The sequence below is a fragment of the Pleurodeles waltl genome, chromosome 12 (assembly GCF_031143425.1).
Source record: "Pleurodeles waltl isolate 20211129_DDA chromosome 12, aPleWal1.hap1.20221129, whole genome shotgun sequence".
NCBI classification, from domain to species: domain Eukaryota; kingdom Metazoa; phylum Chordata; class Amphibia; order Caudata; family Salamandridae; genus Pleurodeles; species Pleurodeles waltl.
This window is the reverse complement of record NC_090451.1, coordinates 594,317,565-594,342,105: the sequence shown is the minus strand read 5'-3', so window position 1 is coordinate 594,342,105 and position 24,541 is coordinate 594,317,565. Positions and strand designations below refer to the sequence as shown.

Below are 24,541 nucleotides of genomic sequence, written 5' to 3'. Positions count from 1 at the left end.
ACGAGAAGAAATTTAGCCATTATCAGCTCGATACCCGCCATTTAGCAGACTTCGTAGCTATTATGGCCCACTTTGCTGCGACGCCATTTTGAGAGACTTTGATGCTTTCTCTAATCGAGAGAAAGAGACTTAAATGATTCTTGCCCTAGAGACTTTAACTTTGATTTGTCCCTTTGCATGAAGTAGTAGTCTTAATTTGCCGCTGTGAGGCGATTGCCCCGTTCACCCCTGCCCCTTTGTCCCGTCCCACGCTGATCGAGAAACGGTACCTGTGAGACGAAGACTTCCTTGTATGCTGATCGTAATTGGTAAATATGAAAGGAAATTGTAAAATTGCATTGTGTTCCTTTTAGGTACCCAACTGCTGATTTTTTTTGATAAGATCCCTAGATAGGAGTTTTCTAAAATTATGTTGCTAAATTGTTTTTTGCATGAAGTCCCACATGCCGATTCTAATTTGAGGTTAGATGAGGATTCCACATGTTGCACGATGCAATTTGAGATCTTGTTATGCTGACTAAATGTACGCAATTAGCCCATTACAGATTATCGTATTAGTGCTTTGCATTGCCATTATCGAATGCCTTGTGATTCAAATGCTACATAGATTACACTTGTTTCGACGATATGGACAGCTATTAATGTTCATTTATGTTTATCATTTGGTGTTGAGACACATCTATATCGTGCTAGCTTTGTTAATATAGGGAAATAAATTCACTAACTTTGCAATAAACTGGTGTGGTTATTCCTGACTGAAAGGTCAGGGTTCGCCGAAATGTATTCTGGATTAATCATTAAGTGTTATGTTGATCAAGGTATTGCTTATGTACGTTATTGATTATTGATCTGATGCGACGGATCGATTAAGAGTACAGAGAGTTCCCACTTAGTCAAAAGATTCATCGGCCTAAAGAGCGTCCGAACACAGGTAAATTGTTACTACGGTTCGCTCTATCAGTAGATGGTAGCAGAGGACGGTTTCGTCTTTTGGGACCCTGTACTATTAAAATACATGGTGTTGAATTAACGGTTACGCATTTTGAGGCTTCATTCGAGAAGTTGAATTAGATTTTTCTTGGATAAAACTGATTGACAGAATGATGATGGGCTAGGTCCACCGCGACTTTCCCGGGATCTCGGAGCTTGCGAATGGAGAGAACGGAGGTGTGGAAACAGCGTTGGCGGTACTAGTGATGGTATGAGTGAAGTTAGGGGTTTGCGCTTGCACAGCTTATTGCCGCAGGGTGTGTGAAAAGGTTGCGAGGATTTTTTTCTTTTAAAGGATAGCGGTGGTGCGACTCCGAGTGTAGAAGTAGAGAAGTCGTCGAACTTCATAGAGATAGCGGAGGTGCGGCTCCGGGTGTGAGAGTAGGGAAGTCGTCGAACTTCATGTGCGTGTGGCGCTTTGTGCATAAAAAGGTCCACGTGGTTGTTGTTGTTGAGACGGGCCCTGCGAGGTCAAGAGACTCCGGAGTATGTTGATCCATGTTGTGGTCTGGGCGGTTTAGTAGGTTGATCGGGCGTGGTCAACAAGTCGGTACGTGTGTTAGGGAGTGAAAGAAACTTCGACTTCGGGCTCTGACAAGATTCTAAGTGCACTAGAACAGATCATTGACAAGTTGAGAGTAGGGTCTGCAGGTCAGATTTGCTTGCGAACGTGGGGACTGAGAAAGACGGAATAGCGGCCGAGGCTAGTGAAAGGTCCCTAAGGTCCTGAAGCGATTGTGTTACCCTTCCTGTAGTAAACCGACAGATCTGTTTTAGTTTTTGGTAGCTCGCGATACATGCAAGAAGTTGTTACGGGAGGAGCTGAGTGAAGGAAGACTAGCCGCGAGGCTTTGTCAGCCGCAGTGGGTGTGAGTGTGACGTCACTAGGAGCCGCGCTGGGATAGGTTGGTTGGAGAGAAGGGTCGCGCACGGATTGGACGCAGTCCGTGGGGCTCGTTTGGAAGGGGAAAGGCAAGCGAAGAGTATTCCGGGAATTAAAGTCACCTATTGATTACAAATTTTGTGGAATAAAAGCGACCTATTGATTATAAACTTTGTGAAATAAAAGACGAGAAAATGAAATTCCTTAAAGCATTTAGGAGTGCGATGAAGGGGGAGTCTTATATTAAAGCGAGCGTAGGAGAGGAGACGCCGCCCGAGGGCACACCAGCTTACATTGTAATGGAGGAAAAAGGGGTAGCTCCGTGTCTTTGGCTAAAGCAATGGCACAAACTGACAGAGAAACATGGGAGCGTAGCGTTCCCGATACATGGGACATTCAATATAAGGATCCTAGAGAATTTGAGATTCACGATGTACGACATGAAGGTGCCTCCAAGGCCGGCACAGTTTGAGGCTCTAGCAATCTGGGAATTAATGGCTAGACAGCAACAAAAGAATAAGTTTGAAACAAGGATGAGAAAGGTAGAAAAGACACTAGCGGATGCTAGGTGGGATAATGCGCAGAAGGTGTGGAGGTCAGATGTATTGCAGGGAATAAAATTGTTTCCCGCAATTACTAAGGAGGAAGAGGAGACAGGTAAGAAAGCTACCTGTAAGACAGACAGGAAGTGTTCCAAGGATAGAGAGGACGAGGAAAAATTGAGAAGAGAAGAGGAGTTAGAGGATGAGGAGTTAATAATGCAATTGCTGAACGACCGTCCACCACCTTACGCGGAGAATGGACAAGGTCCAAGTACCAGTTCTGCCCCTCCGGCATCGGTACAGAACAGTGAAACCCAGAGTTCAGGAGCGCCATCGGGATCTAAGGACCCGAGTTTACTGTTCACCCCGCAGATACCGCAGGTTAGGAGAATATATCCAGATGTGCCCATAATGAAACCAGCAGAAAATTATCAACCGCAGATGCCAGGGTACTACAGCAGTGACAATAGTGGAGGAATGGTTCTAGAACAAACAGTAAGGGGAGTACAGAATGGTTACAATCCAACAATGACACAGGCTGAATCAACTCAGTTTATGATGCCTCAAAAGCAGATGCAGGGAGGAAACGCTCATGCTCAGATGACAGGGAGTCAGATGGGCATGCCGACAATGATGACCCATAGTATGGGGATGAACATGCCTCAGAACATGGGATATGGACAGAACCCAGATGCGATATCACTACCCATTACTGTAGGTCCACCGGTACCTCTGTATAGCCAGCCTAACTTAGGCATGAACAGTCAGGGATCAATGCTGCAGAATGGGACAGAGAGGAGGTGCATAGAGAACACTCCAGGGATAACTCCGATAGCGGCTCAGCCAAGTGGATCTGGATCCTTGATGGAGTTTAGTCCCATATGTGCTCAGTCTACACTGGTGAGGTCGAGCCCCCCACTGATAATACCTTTAACATCGAATACTGAAAAGTTGCCGCAACCATCAATGGCAGTCGATGTGAATGCTACATTGATGGGGGTAAATGCGCAACAGCTGACACAGTGGTTCAACAGTTTAAATTCTACACAAAGTTCAGCCAGTGGGAAAGGAGAAGACTATATGAATAGGGTCAGGTTGAACATGGAAGCACAAGAATTGGTGGAAGGGACTATGGGTGTAAATAGGCTAGAATCCTACACGGAAGAAGAACTGAGGTATCTATGTCCCAGGATTACGAAGGAAGTGAACAAAGTACATAAGGGCTTGCAGGAAGCAGCTGACAGAAACGGGGTTGACATAGACAAGATGAAACACTTGAGCAGAAGCTACAGGTTGGATTTTGGGACCACAGATTTTGAACACATGAGGTCAGCAGGCATGAAGACACACCTCAGAGAATTGCTACAGAGTGCACAAGTGTGGAGGTGCTTAGACAAGTGGGAAAGCAGATGGGTAAAGAGAAAGGAAAAGAGGAGGGACAGTGCTACAGAGCATAATGAGAAGAGACCACAAAGCAGCGAGACAGTAACCATGTTACCAATGAGGGAGACAGCAGGGGGAAAGTTAATACATGTACCGTGGCACAGAAGCGACATTCAGTCATTTACGGATGATTTTCCCAAACTGAGAGAGAAGCCGATTGAATGGTATCAACAGACTGATAGGTTTGTGAAACTTGCAAAATGTCTCTGGGAAGACCTGAACACTCTCTTTGAGATCGTGGTTCCGGCAGATTTGTGGGAGGATTGCAAAAGAGCTGTAGGTTGGCCGACAAGTGAACCAGAGAGAGACAGGGAGACGGGTGCACCATCACCTATGGTGATGAGTTTGTACTATAAGGTGATTGAGCATTTGAAGACGAAGGTTGCCACGAAAAATGTGGATTGGCAGAAGATTGATCGAACTGCCCAAGAGACAAAAGAATTGATTCATAGTTACTACAAGAGGTTGTTGAAAGCGTTCAAGAATTACAGTGGCACGGAAACAATCGAGGCAAAAGATATGCTTCATTTTGTGTTCAGATTTGTGGAAGGGCTGAGACCAGAAATAAGTCAGATGATAAAGTCGCATTTGATTTGTTGCAGTCTAAACCGATTGATGAGGTCTTGACTTACGCGAAATATTGTAGCGACGAAATTGAGGCAAAAACAGAAAAAGCTGAAAGAGAAGGTGATGATGATGCAGCTTAAAGCAGCTCAGACAGGTCTGCAAGGTTTGCAAGGGATGCAAGGGTTCCAACAGCAGGTACCGCAACCGCAGCCGCAGTTGCAAGGAAACATGGCGTTTCAGCCACAGGCGAGAGGCAGAGGAGGTTTTGTGAATAATGGTCCGGATTTAAACACTGTTGTGACGGGTGTGCAGGCAATGAAGAAAGTGATGCCGTGTCACGTGTGCGGAATTGTAGGTCATTGGAAACGCGAGTGCCCGATGGTGGTGCAGGTGCAGGTGTAGGTGTTGGTCAGCAAAACAATGATGTCAATGCATTTCAGACAATGAGGGGACCGAAAATGAGAAGTCCAAACCCAAATTTTCAGACCATAAATCAATTGCAGGGATTACAACCTATGCAGCCGCAGCAGATGCAGATGCCTCGTATGCAGATGACGCAAATGCAGCCGATGCAACAGCAGTTACCCATGGTACCTAATCAGCAAATGCAAATACCTTTGGCACCAATGAGTCAGCAGCAAGTGATGGTTCCTCCACAGGTCTCGGGTCAGGTAATGAGTACAAATGGCACCGTACAACAGTTCCCATTACACAGTGAGAGTGGAATAAACAATGTATGGGAGAGTGAGAGCTCAGAAGAGGAAGGAGATTGTGTGCTTGCAGCATCCTTAGAAGTTGATCAAAGGGGTCCGTACGTAGAGGGAAGAGTAATGGGTCATCGTGTCTCATTCTTGGTCGACACAGGAGCCACACGTTCAACTGTTAAGAGTAGTGAAGTACCAAATTTGCCACTCTCAGGGAGGACAGTTCAAGTGGTGGGAGTAGCAAACAGGCACCTGACGAACCCAATTACAGATCCGGTACCAGTCAGCATCGGTAACTATCAAGGGGTACATCAGTTTGTGATATGTGACTCAAGCCCAATAGCACTGTTAGGGAGAGACCTGTTGTGCAAGCTGGGATGTTCGATCATGTGTTCGAACGAAGGAATAACAATCCAGACGAGCAGCGATGGGGAGGAAGAGGATAGTGTAGAGGGGGATGAAATGGAAACTGTTGATGAAGAGTATCCTCTGATTTGTCTTTTCCCGATGATAACTGAAGAAGATATTCCAGCCGAATTACGAGAAACAGTCGGAAAGGAAGTGTGGGACATGACAGGGAAAGAGGTGGGATTGATGAAAGGAGTTGAACCAGTGAAAGTGACTGTAAAGCCCAATGCAATCTTTCCCCAGACCCCACAATACCACATGCCACAAGACACCCTCATGAAAGTTGCCCAACTTATTGACGAATTTGTAAAACAGGGGGTACTGAAAGAAGTGTTGAGCAGTCCATGTAATTCACCAATAATGGGACTAATAAAGCCAAGTGGAAAGGTCCGACTTGTGCAAGACTTGAGGAAAATAAATGACATCATAGTCAAATGCTGCCCAGTAGTACCGAATCCAGCTGTGATAATGTTTCAAATTCCTTGCGATGCCGAATGGTTCTCGGTCATCGATTTGTCACAAGCATTCTTTTCTGTGCCTCTTCATGAGGACAGCCAATTTCTCTTTTGTTTCAAATTCCTAGACAGAGTGTACAGTTGGTGTCGAATTCCCCAAGGGTTTTCTGAGTCACCGTCAATATTCAATCAGGTTCTAAAGAAAGACTTGGAAGAGTTAGAGTTGCCATTCGAGTCAACCCTAGTACAGTACATTGACGACTTACTGGTTGCATCAAAGACAGAAAGTGGCTGCACAGCCGATACCATTGCTCTGTTGAACCATTTGGGAGGGAATGGACACAAGGTGTCTCCTTCCAAATTACAGTTCTGTCAGAAGAAAGTGAAATACTTGGGTCACCAGATAGAGAAAGGGTCACGGAGGATAATGAAGGAAAGAATTACAAGTGTACTTCAGATGAGTCCGCCCAAGACGAGAAAGGAGGTGAGGAAATTCTTGGGAATGGTGGGCTACTGTAGCCAGTGGATTCCCAACTTCTCGACTCTAGCGAAGCCTTTACTGAAACTGACCCAGAAGGATGCTTTGGATCAAATTGAGCTGAAAGGAGATGAGATGGATGCCTTTGTTGAATTGAAAGAATGCATGTGTAGGGCTCCAGCTTCAGGTATGCCTGATTACACAAAGCCTTTCACATTGTTTTGCCATGAACGTGATGCATGTTCTTTGTCTGTCTTGACTCAAGCCCATGGTGGCGTAAACAGACCAGTAGCGTATTTTTCAGCTACTTTGGATCCGGTCGCAGCAGCACTCCCAGGGTGTTTGCGTGCCGTAGCCGCAGTTGGTATCAGCCTCACTCAGAGTGAAGGAATAGTGATGGGACACCCAGTAACAGTCATGGTCCCTCACTCAGTTGAGATACTTTTGACCCGCTCCCGAACACAGCACATGACCGGAGCAAGACTCACAAGGTATGAAACGATAATTCTGGGCTCACCGAATGTGCAGCTGAAAAGGTGCACTACGTTGAATCCAGCAACCTTGCTTCCTGGAGAAAATGTCGAAATTGAGAACGCTGAAGACGTCGAGCATGACTGCCTTCAGGTGACTGAATTTTGCACAAAACCCCGACCGGACATTAAGGATACTAAACTTGATGAAAATGACCAAATTCTTTTTGTTGATGGTTCATGTCTAAGAGATGGGATGGGGATTTTGAAAGCAGGATACGCTGTATGCACTGTAACAGGTGTCTTGGAAGCGGGATGGCTTCAAGGAGTCTATTCTGCACAAGTAGCAGAACTTGTAGCCCTTACCAGAGCATGTCAACTGTCTGCATTGATGAAAGTCACCATTTACACTGATAGCCAATACGGGTTTGGGATTGTGCATGACTTTGGACAACTATGGTCACAGAGAGGTTTCCTGACTTCTTCAGGATCCCCAGTGAAAAACGGGGAGAGAATAAGGGAATTGTTACATGCCATTCAAGTGCCAGCTGAAGTTGCAGTGGTAAAGTGCAGTGCTCACACGAAAGGACAGGACTATGTTTCTCTGGGAAATGCATATGCGGATCAAGTCGCAAGATTTTGTGCCTTGAACTGTATATTACTGAGAGATGAATGGAACTCAATAAGTGAGCCAGAACTCGAACCAGCTGAAGCATTTGCCTTGAAGGTCGTAGATACGATAGAGGAACTAAAAGCACTACAGAATAATTTTAGGGAGGATGAAAGAGATTCCTGGATTAAATCACAATGTATAAAGAGACAAGACGAGTTATGGGTTTCACATGAGGGAAAATTTGTTTTGCCAAATAGTCTCTTATCACAGCTTGCGCGGTTCTATCATGGGCAAGCTCACCTAGGGAGAGATGCCATGATAAGATTGTTCAAAACTGATTGGTTTAACCCCAGATTTCGTCAAGCTGCAGAAGCAGTTTGCCATCGATGTGTCACTTGCCAGCAGATGAACCCAGGAAAGGGAACAGTTGTGAACGCGAGCCACATTGGTAGGGCAAGCGGGCCTTTTAGTCGTATGCAGATGGACTTCATTGAGATGCCTGTGCATGGAGGTCTGAAATATGTGTTGGTGATTGTGTGCATTTTTAGTCACTGGATTGAGGCATACCCCACACGTAGAAATGACAGCCTTACAGTTGCCAAGCTATTATTGAGAGAGTTGATACCACGTTTCGGATTCCCGATCTCTTTAGAATCAGATAGGGGAAGTCACTTCAACAACGAGGTGATAAAGTTACTTTGCGAAGCGCTGAACATTGAGCAGAAACTGCATTGTAGCTATCGCCCTGAAGCATCAGGACTGGTGGAGCAGATGAATGGTACACTGAAATCGAGAATGGCGAAAATATGTGCATCAACAAATTTGAAATGGCCTGATGCATTGCCCTTAGTGCTAATGTCAATGAGAAACACTCCTGATAGAAAAACCGGATTGTCTCCGCACGAAATTCTCATGGGCAGGGCTATGAGACTTCCTGCAGTTCCCGCAAATGCGCTTTTGAATATTACAGATGATATGGTGTTAGACTACTGCAAAGGACTGGCTGGCGTGGTTCGCTCTTTCTCTCACCAGGTGGAAGCAACCACCTTGCCACCGATCCAAGGTCCAGGACACGCACTGAAAGCAGGTGACTGGGTCGTGGTGAAGAAGCACGTGAGGAAGTCGTGCCTGGAACCCCGTTGGAAAGGCCCTTTCCAAGTGATCCTGACGACAACTACCGCTGTGAAGTGTGCGGGGGTTCCCAACTGGATTCACCCCAGTCACACAAAGAAGGTGCTGTGTCCCACAGATGAGGAAGTTGAAGCGTTGAAATTGCCAGTGCCTGATAAAACAGTGCCGAGTGCTGAGACAGAACAAAAGCGAACTGAAAGCGAACAAGCAGCAGCAGGAGAAAAAGAGATATTATTGGAGAACGAAGAGTCCGACTCACTTGGGGAAGACCAAGGAGAAAGTTCAGACAGCGACGAAGAAGCTGCAGGTGACAAAGAGCCTGAAGCAGCTGAGGGTAGCAAAAAGCCTGAAGCAGCTGAAGGTGACAAAGAACCTGAAGCAGCTGAAAGTGATACAGAGCCTGACGAAAGTAACGGTGACGAAGGGCTCGAAAAAGGTGAAAAAGCAGGGGAGCCTGATCAGAGGAGGGCTTTCCCAGAAACAGACGATACAGAAAAAGAAAAGGAGAACGTGATCGATTCCCCTGAAGGAGGGGACAAGGCAGAGCAGAATGAAAAAGTTCAAACCTCTACAGAAAAGGTCGCAGGTCCATCAAATGGACACGGTGCAAAGAGGAGACTAAGTATATCACCAGTAAAACAAAGGTCTGGAGAAGGTTTGAACGACGGAGAAAGGCCAAAAGTAAAAGAGAAAAGGAAAGAAGTGTCTGTCGTGGTCCCAACCTCGAGTGAAGAAAAAGACTTGACAAAAGAGGAAAGTACCAGCGAGGCAGAATCGAAAAGAGAAGCAAAATTGAAAAGGAAAAGGATACCGAACAGAAGGTATTCCGGTCCTGAATGGGCATATGCAGTCAATGACGATTGGACTGACGAGTTTGTATCTCTAAGCATCGAGAACGAAGAAGAGGAAGAGATACCAATAGAAAAGAAAAGTTTCATGGACAGTGTTGATTGAAGGGGTGATGAATGATATCGCTTGCTACAATATAACGTGAAACAAACAACCAGCTGAGACATTGCTAAACCGGATGAGACATTTGCTAAACCGATAAAGACTGAGTTATTGCCGAATTGAGACAAATGCTGCTAACCGATAAGTGACTTGGCCTCTTGGAGAAGACGGTGTGAACATTGCGCTCGCTCAGCTTTGTAACTAAATTGCTAAATAAGTTTCATTTATAAGTGCTTCTAACTCTCTGATTCTATACAGATCATGACGCAAAACAATAGAAAGAAATATTGTAAATATGTGTGTATAGGCTTGGTAGTTACATGTGTACTAATAATAATGGCAATTGTGCTTGGAATGCATGGAAAGGGTGAGAATGAGACTATTGAGGCTTCTACTATTGCTCCTGTTACTGTCACTGAACTAACCGCATTGAAAAGGCTAGCACTGGATGAGAGACTCTTGCATGAAAGGAAAGAGCTTTCGTATAATGTTTTCTATCGCTTACTAACAGAATATGTTGAGACAATGGATGCGAAAGATTGTTATGTATGTACCCAGATACCGACATCAGTGAAGGAGGGGGTGACATATCACCACATGCCTCTTACATACGGGATTACATGTAGTATAGTAATGTCTAGGTTTTATGGTCAAACTAACATACAGTATTTTTACTCAAATTATGATGTTACCTTTGCTTATGTTCCTATAATAGCGCAGCTAAGCCAGACTGCAAAGGATTGGGATGCAAAAATTATGAGGGAATTTTTCGAGCCAATGCTACCTTTTGAAACGGCTCACGCTCATAGGGAAAATCTTACCTGTTCACTCTCTGCAGTAGAAATAAGCTTTTTAGATAGCACAGATGATAGAAGGGCTCAAATGAAGGCGAAGTTAGAAAAGGAGTTACATAAGAGGACTTCAGTAGATAATTATGATTTTGCTGCCATAAAGACACAAGGGAAAATTGCTTTAGATGCTTGGCATGTAGGGAAGTTTTGTATATATCGAGGTGAATCTTATTATGACAACATTTTTGTAGGGGCGAGTGAATGTAAACACACGTTTATCTTTAAGGCCAAATGGACATTCATGATGGACGGACTTGACCCTGTCATTCCAGGGGTATATTACATTTGTGGGTATAATGCCTATTATCGTCTTCCAAAGGGATGGTGGGGAAGATGTTATTTGGGTATAGTGTTCCCAAAGGTTTATCAACTGGATGACCTATCGATGATTCAAAAGACATCTGGATCCCATCGTATCCAGAAAAGAGAGACCGCAGGTGCTGTGGTAGGTGATATATTTGGAGCCATGATTCCTTCATTGGGAGTTGTGCTGAATTCCATCAAAATAAGAAAGTTGTCTACTATAGTGGATAACATGTTGACAAAGTTTTCAGGTGCTATAATCCTGATAGATGCTGAACTTGCAGCGGAAAGAGCTATGACTCTTCAAAATAGGCTTGCTTTAGACATTCTTTTAGCAAAGGATGGAGGTGTTTGCAAAATGCTTGGTGCAAGACACTGTTGTACCTATATACCTGACAATAGTGTGAAAATTAAAACTATGCTTGCTAATCTAACAAAAGAAAGTGCAGATTTGAAGGAACTGAAAGAACCAGGAGTGTGGGAGAAGGTGGGAAAAGGACTTGCTTCAGTGGGACATTGGATTGGGGGAATTTGGAATGGAATATTGTTAAAAATAATAGAGGGAATTTTAATAGTTATAATTTGCATATTTGGAATTTGGGGAATAAAAAGGGGAATAATAATGATTATGGAAAGAATTAAAAGAAGAAAAGAAGAGAAAATTATTAAAAGAATGGCAGAAGAATACAAAGCGCAAACTAGGGGAACTAAAAGGAAAAGAGAACTGACAGAATTTTAATGGAATAAAATTTGTGGGCATAATTTGTGTGATGACAAGTAGTCATGAGAGGAGGGATTGATGAAGCAGAAAATGAAAGTTTTGATTTATTAACGCATAAACGTAGTGTGAAATAATCATGTGTGACATTAACCGAACTAATAAAGATTGTACGGGGACAAAATGTGCCCTCAGAGTAGTTTGGCAACATTATACGCGTGCTTTATATAACGTGGTGTATTAGAATTGCACTAATCCGACATAATCATAAACGTATGCTACGATTTGCTTGTTTGAACTACGTTAGCTTAGCATTACTTTAGAGGAGGCTTTGGCCTAGTGGCCTGGTCTCACGGTTTAGATGTTCGTATTTTTCCAATGTGCTATTAAACGTGTATTTCTGCTTGAAGCTGTACTTTTCCACAGAAACTGTTCACATGCTTATCTTAAAGTTTCGTGCCAGCCTGGCATATTTTCTCTTTAATTCAAGGTCGACTTGCAGGTGCGGACAATGGAGGCTCTGAAAGTGAGCTAATTGGGAGACAATGTTGCGATTTGCGTACCCATCTCCAAGGATAATGTATGCTTAAGTAAAAGCTTGAGAGCTGTCGTTTTTGATTGGACAATTTGAAGCTAACCTATGAACCCTCCAATGGAGACCCTACTGGATTCGAACTGTTGTCTATAAAAACCAGGTGCACGAGAAGAAATTTAGCCATTATCAGCTCGATACCCGCCATTTAGCAGACTTCGTAGCTATTATGGCCCACTTTGCTGCGACGCCATTTTGAGAGACTTTGATGCTTTCTCTAATCGAGAGAAAGAGACTTAAATGATTCTTGCCCTAGAGACTTTAACTTTGATTTGTCCCTTTGCATGAAGTAGTAGTCTTAATTTGCCGCCGTGAGGCGATTGCCCCGTTCACCCCTGCCCCTTTGTCCCGTCCCACGCTGATCGAGAAACGGTACCTGTGAGACGAAGCCTTCCTTGTATGCTGATCGTAATTGGTAAATATGAAAGGAAATTGTAAAATTGCATTGTGTTCCTTTTAGGTAACCAACTGCTGATTTTTTTTTATAAGATCCCTAGATAGGAGTTTTCTAAAATTATGTTGCTAAATTGTTTTTTGCATGAAGTCCCACATGCCGATTCTAATTTGAGGTTAGATGAGGATTCCACATGTTGCACGATGCAATTTGAGATCTTGTTATGCTGACTAAATGTACGCAATTAGCCCATTACAGATTATCGTATTAGTGCTTTGCATTGCCATTATCGAATGCCTTGTGATTCAAATGCTACATAGATTACACTTGTTTCGACGATATGGACAGCTATTAATGTTCATTTATGTTTATCATTTGGTGTTGAGACACATCTATATCGTGCTAGCTTTGTTAATATAGGGAAATAAATTCACTAACTTTGCAATAAACTGGTGTGGTTATTCCTGACTGAAAGGTCAGGGTTCGCCGAAATGTATTCTGGATTAATCATTAAGTGTTATGTTGATCAAGGTATTGCTTATGTACGTTATTGATTATTGATCTGATGCGACGGATCGATTAAGAGTACAGAGAGTTCCCACTTAGTCAAAAGATTCATCGGCCTAAAGAGCGTCCGAACACAGGTAAATTGTTACTACGGTTCGCTCTATCACAAGCCTGCAAGCAGAAGTTAGGTGCTTTAAAACAATAAAGTTGCTTTATAATTTAGTGAGCTATCTGGGGAACTTAGAAAATGATATACTAGCCGGGCACTTGAAGACAGCACTTTAGATAAGAAAGAATTCCCAAATTCTCACATACATTTAGAAACTAGCACCTATTATCAGTACGCGTTTTTCATGTCTTAGTATTTTGTAACTTTATTGGTACAACTATGTGCACATTCAAACATTGAGAAATGTCTTCTGTGAGTTACAGATCACAACGGAGAGTGTATATTCACTGATTTAGGCATATGGAATGCATGGAGAGATAAGCAATTTAAGGTTTATTTCGAGCCGGGAACAACTGTAATTTGTGATAAAATGAATGCATTTAATAGCAGCAAAAGGTTGAATGAAAAACAAACAGGGTTAAGACTTGTGGAACCCAAGATTATAAGCACCGCGTGTTCCGCATGATTTGTACCCCACATATTACAACATTTTAAGCATTTTCCCTCCAATCTTTTGAGTATGGCATTTTCTGTAAATTAATGCAGCAGCCCCTCATTACACAGAACCAGTGACATATGTGGTCATCTGATTTTGTATCTGACATTTCTGCCTTTTCTGCCTTGCTCCAAATGATAATAAACCGAGAGGTCCATATTCAGAAAATGCACTATTGAAACACTCAAAAGTCATTTAGTTGTGCTGTCACTATCATCTTCTGGCTGCAAGTGAAAACATGCATTCCTCAACCCACCCGCAGTCCTTATAGATGAACTTCACTTTCCAGTGGGCCAGCTACCCTGATGAAAACCTGAGCCTGCACATGCGAACGTCGAATCCCCATTTTCAACCTCTTTGATTCTCTGCCCATATGTATTATACACACAATATGCGATATTTATGCCTTTGTAAACCGTTCAGAGCAGTCTAATCTCTCCGTCGCTCCGCCTCACTGTGGAAAGCTAAGCCCAGAATACTAGCGCTGAACTCTTTACCAGTCACACGCTACTGACGAAAGATTTTCTGTGCCTTCCCTAGAAAGGAAATAAATGCTGAAAATGATAACATACCCCAGGCTCTGGATTCTACATTGGGGGCTTTTTAGAGCTTGGCAAATGGCATCAATCCCAGCATCCTTCAGGTCATTGCGATTTAGCCTGAGAAACAAAAACAGTCTATTAACAACTACATAAAGCTGCACATGCAATTAAAATACATTATGCAATGTTTTTTGTAAAAAAGGTAACAGGGACTTTTATTTCCTTTGGTTATAAATCGGTAGTTTTTAAGTCTATCAGGTGGCTCAGTTGGTTCCTGCAAGAGCAAAGAGATGTAAGTTTGTGTGCATGACTGGTAACAGGTTGTGATGGTTAACGGTCTCAGCTAGGCTGGCAAAGAACAATAGTTTAATACGCCAAAGAGCACAGTTCAGGGCTTAGAGTGAAAAGGAACAATTGACATAAATGGAATGGAGGTGAAATTTTGGACACATACACACATTCCACATTGTAAATACTCCACAACACACGAGGACCCAGAACCTTTAAGGAAACCAGGGTGCATTAAAAAAAGTTTACTTTATTTAAAGTTGTTGGGACGGACAGGTCCACTGCATGGTAGACGTGTTCCCCTGCCCTAAGTGCCCAACTGTATTGTTGTCCTAATACCTAATGTTTGTTTTTTGCCATAGGTGAACATGGATCATGCATGTGCGCCATGGCATAGGCCTTTCTCACAGACTGCAGTCTTTTCCGACCAGGAGGGGCCACCAAAAGTGCTATCCTCATAGGGCTGGAAGGCTACTGCCTTAATTAGGAGTTAAACAGCACAAGCGCAGTGATGGCAGAATACGGTGTAATGATCAGTAGTGGTGAACAGGAAATTTTTTTAACTGTCACTGGAGTGAGATCTACAGGCTCACTCACCTTTTTAAAAGTTCTGTTGCTGTTTGTCTGAGTCACCCCCGGCCTACATCAGCTTAATGTAGAAGTGTGTGCATGATAAAAACATACTGAAAGCATGTCAGCGTGTAAGACATACACTACACAGAGAGTTAAGTGTGGTACAGTCTACACATGGTAAATGTGCGCTGGCAGTGTGTGTTTATAGTGACACTCTGGTACAGTACACAGAAACTGTGTGCAGACTAGGTGTGTGTGCTACATGTGCGTATGCTGGTAGAAGCATAATACATAAGGACTGCAGTGCGGAACAGTGAATGTACAGGAATGTACAGGAAATGTACACTGAGTGCCGAAGGGCCTGCACTAGTACATTACATAGAGGCCTTTTCACGGTTTTGCATGAAAAAGTATTTTCACGGTAAAAAAATGACGTTAACTCCATAACTTTGACGCTAGACGGGTCTAGCGGCAAAGTATAAATATGGAGTTAGGTTTGCGTCAAATTAGCGTTAAAAATAATGATGCTAATTCAGCACAAACCAGGTATAAATACAGGCCTAAGTGAGTCCGAGAGGGGGACACCCCGTGAGTAGGACCTAAAAATGTATGCACCCTGGATATTTCACTTATGAATGGGGATTAACATCACACCCATTACATGAGTGTTGGGGACAGGGGGTGACCTGACAACTCCTGGTGTGCCTACTGCCAAGGGGGAAGCTGTGTTAATGCTTTTGGAATGTTGTTTACCTTTTGCGTGTGTAGAATTACAATTAAATATTACAATTTACACAAAATAAATATTTGATTGGACATTGATTTATTGTGTGTGCTGGTTGCACATTGAGTTAGGAGTCGTGTTCACTGATCTGTATCCAGACCTCCCCTCCAAGGGAGCCTTGACTGCTCATGCTACACTACCAACTGAAAGTCAGGTGTAGAAGTGGGTGCTCACAGTCACTCTCTTTCTCTTATTTTCAGTCTGTGTGGCAAGAAAATTCTAGTCAGTAATTTACAATCCTAAGAGCTCTAACTCGAGTAAACATGAGACCATTGCATTCCAAATGCTTGTTTCCTCCTGATGAGCTCGGTTGCTCTGCGCCTGAGAAAATGGCAAACTGCAAGCAGAAAGCTTGCCCATAATCCTGTCAGCCCCAGGCTGAGATTGTACCGGAGCACGAAAGAGCTGAACCGTACACTCTGCACAAAGCTCTCCGGACGAGCCCTTTCTAATGCCCTGAAACGAGGACAAGAGAGCCTGAAAATACTCTTGTTTCGTTATTAGGGTCGAGCCTGCGTTGCATGCGCTCGCGCATGCGTAATGCAGGGAGACTCTTTAGTATTTAGAAAAGGGCTACGAGCCCTGTCAACTTCACGTCAGTGCTTTTTATTGGTTTGTGGTCTTCCCTAATAAAATCTTCTTGCTTTCATTAGTCGAGGGCACCCATATGTCATGCCTTTTCCGGTGGCAAGCCCTCCTCGAGCGCAGCGACCAAGTACAGAAAACATGCGAGGCTCGCTGTTTTCCATCGGGCTCGTGGACTTTTTTTTCTCTAATTTAGAGCGCGATCTCGCTTGGCAGAAGTCGAGCGCTTTACATACTTGAATTCACTTTTTCGGGTTGTGGACATAAATACACTTTTGCCCGATAGGTGAAAAGTCGGGTTAAGAGTTTACAACGCGATCAGCTCTAACATGAGCAAACGCGAGACCCGTCGCATTGTAAATGCTTGTTTTTAAGGCTGTGTTCCTTTGCTGGCAGAGCACGCGTCGGCACTGATTTAATTAACGGATGTCTTTACCGTTTTGTGATTCATTTAATACGGGTGAAGGACGAGGGACTGATCAAGCTGGAGTCTGAATTTCAAATGTGCCATCAGTCAAAAATAGGTGAGTGCAGTGTTTCAGTATAATGTGCAGCCAATAAACCTCAGTATTGAGACGCAGCCGCCAAAAAAGAGGAGTGTTCGCGTTCACCAGCCCCATCCGTGTCCAAGCGTGGTGCAGGCAGGAAACAGAAAATGTTAAAATGGACTAAGGGGGTCATTCCGACCCTGGCGGTCATGGACGGCCAGGGCCGGGGACCGCGGATGCACCGCCAACAGGCTGGCGGTGCATCCAGGCCAATTCTGACTGCGGCGGTAAAGCTGCGGTCAGAAAAGGGAAACCAGCGGTTTCCCGACGGTTTTCCCCTGGCCTGAAGAATCCTCCATGGCGGCGCTGCAGGCAGCGCCGCCATGGGGATTCCAACCCCCTTCCCGCCAGCCTGGTTCTGGCGGTTTTGACCGCCAGAACCAGGCTGGCGGGAACGGGTGTCGTGGGGCCCCTGGGGGCCCTGCATTGCCCATGCCAATGGCATGGGCACTGCAGGGGCCCCCTAACAGGGCCCCATTAGGATTTTCAGTGTCTGCTTGGCAGACACTGAAAATGGCGACGGGTGCAACTGCACCCGTCGCACACCAGCAACTCCGCCGGCTCCATTCGGAGCCGGCTTCCTCGTTGCTGGTGCTTTCCCGCTGGGCGGGCGGGCGGCCTTTTGGCGGTCGCCCGCCAGCCCAGCGGGAAAGTCAGAATGACCGCCGCGGTCTTTTGACCGCGGTACGGTCTTCTGGCGGTTCCCGCCAGGCCGGCGGCTTCTGCTGCCGCCGGGGGTCAGAATGACCCCCTAAGTCTTTCATTCCTTTCCTTATTCAGCACAGTAATGCATTATGGTAGGGCTCCAATGCAGAATGTGGCGAGGGTCCGCCGAGTCCTTCATAGACACCTGGCTGAAGGAGGCTTTGCGCGCGGAATGGGAGGGGGTGCTGCACTGCAGGGGCTACTGTTTCGCCACCGCCCCATACCTAATTGCGTGTGCCCAGCATACATTACCCTATTGATTACAAATCCCATCAAAATTCTAGTCAGGCCTATTTTGTTTATTTTTATTTGATTGTATAGGAGGTAAGCCCAAAGGCAGCCGACCGCTTCTAGGAATAATTTGTTGGTTCTGTACAGGAGGTAGAACAGAACTCTTGTTTAAAAGATAGGATAGAATGATGTTCCTCTGCGTTTTTCACTAAAAATGCACGGCACGCCTATAGTGGACGAAATCTTGGTGAGGTGGAGGGGAACCAGGCTCCCTAGAACTATGGTCACCTGAAAGAGACGTTTTAAAGCACTGTAAGATGAGCTCTGGCCCAGGGCCCTAGCCTTTCCGGGTGCCCTCCGATAGAGCTAGCTCTGTTCTGAAGAGTCTTGCCGTGATGGCCTTTAATTAATCTTAAACATAATGTTTTAAAGATAGTTTTCCTTTCATTTATTTTTAATGTGGGTGATGTGCACGATTATTTTGCACAACTCTTGCAGAGAAATGTTGTGTATATGTTGTATGCACCATCCATTAAAAACGTTACTTTTAGATCACAACAGAACCTCACTTATGATAAAAGAGTGGGTGTCATAGAGACTATTTGGAGTAATATCAGTGAGCTTGTGCTGTGTTACAGTACTGAAAACACACATCACTATCCCTGAATATTAGGTGTAAGAAAAGTCCAGTTAGTTATGTGAAACTGTTTTATTTTCATTTTCAGTTTATGTGGCAAGAAAAGTCCGGTTAGGAGTTTACAACGCTCATTGCTGGAGCTCAAGCAAACGCGAGACATATTGCATTACAAATGCTTGTTTCTTTTTTGTTTAGAAGAAGATATTAATGTTTTCTTTATAGAACCAGTGGTAAGTCTCACAGTGGTACATAGCATCAGAACTTATCATTTCAACCCATTCAGTCTCTTGAACAACTTACACCCACTACATAGAATTATGTGTGCTGTCGGATACATATGAGTCGAGGTTGAAGTACACTTCGGTCTGGCAATTCAAGTGCAATATTAATATCTCAAGACTTACTCAGGTTTAGCCACAAAAGTATCTTAGGGACACTGTATTCCTGGATATGTATTTAAAGGTGTATTTAAAGTTGACTTTTTTTGTTTTTTACTTGGATTAAACATGGCAATACAAACGTTTTCATTACAACCATCCCAAGCATTTTGGCCTGCAGAATGGAGTCCATGTAGGAAATAGACTGAATGGAAAGCATATTTCTTGGATTTCCTTGTTGCTATGGATGAAAAAGTCAAAATAACACCGGATAGGAACAAAAACATTTTGTTACAATCTGAGTCCAGAAGGTTTAAATGTTTATGAATAAATGACAAAGCACCTGGTTGTGGGGATGTTAATGTGTTTGACACTCCTTTGAAAGATTTTGATAATTATTTTGCGCCAAAAGTGTGTATTGGGATTGTAAGATTTACATTTTTCTAGAGGAAACAAGAAGTAAATGAAAATGTGGATGAGTATGTTGCTGCTCTAGGAAAATTAGCAGCCGATTGCAAATTTGATCATCTACAAGAACAACTCATTCGAGATCAGGTAGTTATGCATACCAGAAACCCTTCCATACAAGCAAAGCTGTGGATTAACAGGGATGTTGACCTCAAGGATGTATTGGCCATAGTGAGAAAAACAGAGATGTCTATCTGCAGTGAAATAGGAAAACATAATAATTTTGAACATCGTATATTATTGAAATCAGATGTCTGTCCAAAATTTTATAAAGTGCGAAATATTCCAATTTTACTGGGAAATAAAGTAGAAAAAGAATTGGAAAAATTGGTCAATGCATGTATTATCGAATCCTCTGAGTTATTTTACCAGTAGTAACAGACGGACAAAGTAACAGCAAAAAAAGACTGTGCATTGATCTTCGGCATTTTAAATATAACACTGTTGTGGATAGATTTCCACTTCCAAAAATTCTAACATTTCAGAGATGTTTGCTTCAATAAAAAAATGATAAGTGGATTTCCGTCATTGATCTCTCAGCGGTATACCACCAAACGTATGGTTGGCATGCATTATCCCCTGTAGAAGACAAAGGGCCTGATTACAACTTTGGCGGTCTCACAACTGCAAAGCAGACACTGGGCATCCCGACGGTGCTCGGCAGGGGGACCCCTGCACTGCCCATGCCATGGAAGCCTCTTACTTTACAGGTGACCCTGGCTGTGCGACACTGCACAGTCAAAAGTGGCCGGGGCCTCTGTGCAGGTGCGCCTACCCTGTTAGCCCACTTGCCCTTCCTTCAGCTGTCATTCGCGGTGCTCCTGCCCAGCCCCTTAGCACCCTTTACACCGAGCCTCCTGCCGCCTGCCTGCCCGCTGCTTTCTCCCTGCCACCCGCTACTGCTCCTCGCTATCCGACAAGTTAACAGACAGCTGTGACAACCTCAAGCTAGGTGCCACAGAGGACACCAGCTACTCTGCACACTTAGCTCCACACATTGCTCCATGCCTCCCACTGCCGCCCATCAGCATCTCACATCAGTGCCATTACTTCATCATCGCCTCTGCTGCTAGATATTGCTCTTCCTCCTGCCAACCACTACCAATGCGAAACTCCAGGGAAAACCACTACTGCAACCTCTGTTGAGTGTCAATCAATCAATCGATCGATCAGGGAATTTGTAGAGCGCACTATTCAACTGTGAGGGACTCAAGTCGCTAAGGGGTGGGGGCGCTGCTACTGCTTGAACAGCCAAGTCTTGAGAAGCCTCCTGAAGGTAAAGAGGTCCTTGGTCTCACACAGGTGGGTGGAAAGAGTGTTCTACATCTTGGTAGCGAGGTGCGAGAATAATCCCCTGCCGGTTGTAGTTCTGCGGATGCGTGGGACTGTTGCGAGGGAGAGGTCGGTGGAGCGGAGCTGTTGGACTGGGGTGTAGAACAAGAGCCTTCTGTTGAGGTATTCTGGTCTGGTATTGTGCAGTGCCGTATGAGTTTGAGTGAGGAGTTTGAAGGTGATTCTCTTGTGGACAGGGAGCCAGTGCAGGTCTTTCAGGTGGCCTGTGATGTGGCAGTGGCAGGGGATGTCCAGGATGAGGCGTGAAGAGGCATTATGGATTCGTTGTAGCCTTTTCTGGAGTTTGGCTCTGGTTCCTGCATAGAGGGCATTTCTGTAGTCCAGTTTGCTGCTTATAAAGGATTGGGTGACTGTTCTTCTGGTTTCCGTGGGGATCCATGTTTAGATCTTTCAGAGCATGTGGAGGGTGTTGAAGCAGGAGGAGGAGATGGCTTTGACTTGCTGGGTCATGGATAGTGAGGAGTCCAGGATGAATCCTAGGTTGCGTACATAGTCTGTGGAAGTCAGAGCGGATCCCAGTGTGGCAGGCCTACAGGAGTCATCCCAATGCGGAGGGAGTGGATCCGAAGATGAGGACCTCAGTCTTGTCGGAATTCAGTTTGAGGCAGCTGTTCTTCAACCATTCGGTGATGGCCTTCATTCCTTCATGGAGGTTGGCCTTGGCAGTGTCCTTGGTAAGGGAGAGGATCAGCTGGGTTTCGTCGGTGTATGAGATGATGTTAAGGTTGTGAGATTGGGGGATGTTAGCGAGCGGAGCCATGTAGATGCTGAAGACAGTTGGGCTGAGTGATGAACCCTGGGTTACGCCGCAGATGATTTTGGTGGCTTCAGAGCGGAATGGAGAGAGGTAGACTCTCAGAGTTCTGCCAGTGAGAAAGGAGGTGATGCAGTCCAGGGCTCCGTCACGGATTCCTGCATTGCAGAGGCGTGTGCTTAGGGTGTGGTGGCAGACGGTGTTGAACATGGCTGAGAGGTCCAGGAGGATGAGGACTGCGCTTTCGCCATTGTCCAGTATGATTCTGATGTCATCAGTGGCAGCGATGAGGGCAGTTTCGTTGCTGTGGTTGCTGCGGAATCCGGATTGGGAAGGGTCCAGAGTGCTGTTCTCCTCGAGAAAGCGGGTCGGTTGTCTGTTGATAGCCTTCTCAATGACTTTTGCTGGGAAGGGGAGCAGGGAGATGGGCTGGAAGATCTTGAGGTCCTTTGGGTCTGCCTTGGGTTTCTTGAGGAGGGCGTTGATCTCAGCATCTTTCCAGCTCTCCAGGGAAGGAGCTGTTGATGATCTTCCAGAGTTCGGGTGCGATGACAGAGCTTGCTTTGTTGAGGATGTGGTGAGGGCAGGGGTTGGATGGTGAGCCAGAGTGGATGGTGTTCATGATTTTGATGGTCTTTTTGTCGCTGACAGGGGTCCAGGAGAGCAGGAGGCTGGTGGGTGGTGTTAGAAATGGGGTCTTTGGTTGACAGTCAGGTTACCCCCTGTAAAAGCAAGGGCCCTCACTCTAGTCAGGGTAAAAGAGAATCACCCTCAGCTAACCCCTGCTTACCCCCTTGGTAGCTTGGCAGAGCAGTAGGCTGAACTTCAGAGTGCTAGGTGTAAAGTATTTGTACCAACACACACACAGAAACTTAATGAAAACACTACAAAATGACACAACACAGGTTTAGAAAAAATAGGAAATATTTATCTAAACAAACCAAGACCAAAACAACAAAAATCCACAATACACAAGTCAGGTTATCAATAAAAATGCAAAAAGAGTATTTAAGTAGTTTTAAACACACACTAGCGCTGCTAGTGTGAAAATGTACCTGGTGTGCTTCAAAAAAATAACCCCGCACGGGCGAGTGCGCGTCAAAAAGGGCTTGCTAGGCGTTGATTCCACTCACGAGCGGGACCGTGCGTAGTTTCTCCTTTCGCCGGGTTGCGTCGTTTCTTCTCTCCACAGGAAAGCGGTGCGTCGATACGGTCAGCACTCTCAGGTCCGGGACGGCCTTCCGTTGTTTTTCCACACACAGCGGTACTTGAGTCAGAAATCCAGCCGCACCATGATCCGAAAACCCCGCAGCGCGGGTTGTGATCTACCGGCCTCCGTTAACAATGCTGGGCGTTGTTTCTCCTGCTCCGTGCGTCAATTCTTCAGTTGCATTTCCTGCGAGCGTCATTTCTCAGCTGCGGAGCCGGCGGCGCGTCGTTTCTTCAGCCGCAGATCGGAGTCACGCCAATCTTTTCCCCGCACGGCGCTCTGTGCATGGATTTCCTTGTCTTTAGGCTGCCAGCTTCTCCTTTCAGGGTCCCAGGAAGTGGATGGGCACCACAGGGCAGAGTAGGAGTCTCTCCAGAGACTCCAGGTGCTGGCAGAGAGAAGTCTTTGCTGTCCCTGAGACTTCAAACAACAGGAGGCAAGCTCTAAATCAAGCCCTTGGAGATTTCTTCTCAAGATGGAAGGCACACAAAGTCCAGTCTTTGCCCTCTTATTCTGGCAGAAGCAGCATCTGCAGGATAGCTCCACAAAGCACAGTCACAGGCAGGGCAGCTCTTCTTCCTCAGCTCTTCAGCTCTTCTCCAGGCAGAGGTTCCTCTTGTTTCCAGAAGGGATTCTAAAGTCTGTGGTTTGGGGTGCCCTTCTTATACAATTTCTCCTCTGAAGTAGGCCTACTTCAAAGTAAAGTCTCTTTTAAATGTGAAATCCTGCCTTGCCCAGGCCAGGCCTCAGACACTCACCAGGGGGTTGGAGACTGCATTGTGTGAGGTCAGGCACAGCCCTTTCAGGTGTGAGTGACCACTCCTCCCCTCCCTCCTAGCACAGACACAGATGGCTCATCAGGATATGCAGGCTACACCCCAGCTCCTTTTGTGTCACTGTCTACTGTGAGGTGCAACCAGCCCAACTGTCAAACTGACTCAGACAGGGAATATACAAACAGGCAGAGTCACAGAAATGGTATAAGCAAGAAAATGCCCACTTTCTAAAAGTGGCATTTTCAAACACAATCTCAAAATCAATTCTACTAAAAGATATATTTTTAAATTGTGAGCTCAGGGACCCCAAACTCCACATTTCCATCCACTCCCAAAGGGAATCTACACTTTAATCAGATTTAAAGGTAGCCCCCATGTTAACCTTTGAGAGGGACAGGCCTTGCAACAGTGAAAAACAAATTTAGCAACATTTCACAGTCAGGACATTTAAAACACATTACTATATGTCCTACCTTAACCATACACTGCACCCTGCTCTTGGGGCTACCTAGGCCCTACCTTAGGGATGTCTGACATGTAGGAAAAGGGAAGGTTTAAGCCTGGCAGGTGGGTACACTTGCCAAGTCGAATTTACAGTTAAAACTGCACACACAGACAGTCAGGCAGTGGCAGGTCTTGGACATGATTACAGAGCTACTTATGTGGGTGGCACAACCAGTGCTGCAGGCCCACTAGTAGCATTTGATGTACAGGCCCTGGCACCTCTAGTGCACTTTACTAGGGACTTACTAGTAAGCCAAATATGGCAATAATGGATAAACCAATTACATACACATTTTGTAAAGGAGCACTTGCACTTTAGCACTGGTTAGCAAGGGTAAAGTGCCCAGACTAACAAAAACAGTAAAATCAGAGTCCAGCACACATCAACAACCTGGGGAACAGAGGTCCCCTGTAGGGAAATGGACCACCTCAACAGTTTTGAATTCTCAACCCTCATCTTTATTTACCATCTGAGGGCCTGTGGTCGGTCTGAACTCAGAAGTGAGTCCCAAACAAGTAGGGTCTTAGCTTCTTTAGTGCC

General features: G+C 45.1%; 1 protein-coding gene across 1 annotated transcript in view; it reads right to left on the bottom strand.

Annotated features, from left to right (window-relative positions):
* The window catches only part of LOC138268283 (NACHT, LRR and PYD domains-containing protein 12-like), a 953,091-nt gene that overhangs the window by 241,354 nt on the left and 687,196 nt on the right, over positions 1 to 24,541 (bottom strand). Inside the window, exon 7 of the mRNA XM_069217781.1 lies at positions 14,238 to 14,324. Within this exon, the coding sequence (XP_069073882.1) occupies positions 14,238 to 14,324 (87 nt within the window). The remainder of the gene's footprint in view (positions 1 to 14,237; positions 14,325 to 24,541) is intronic.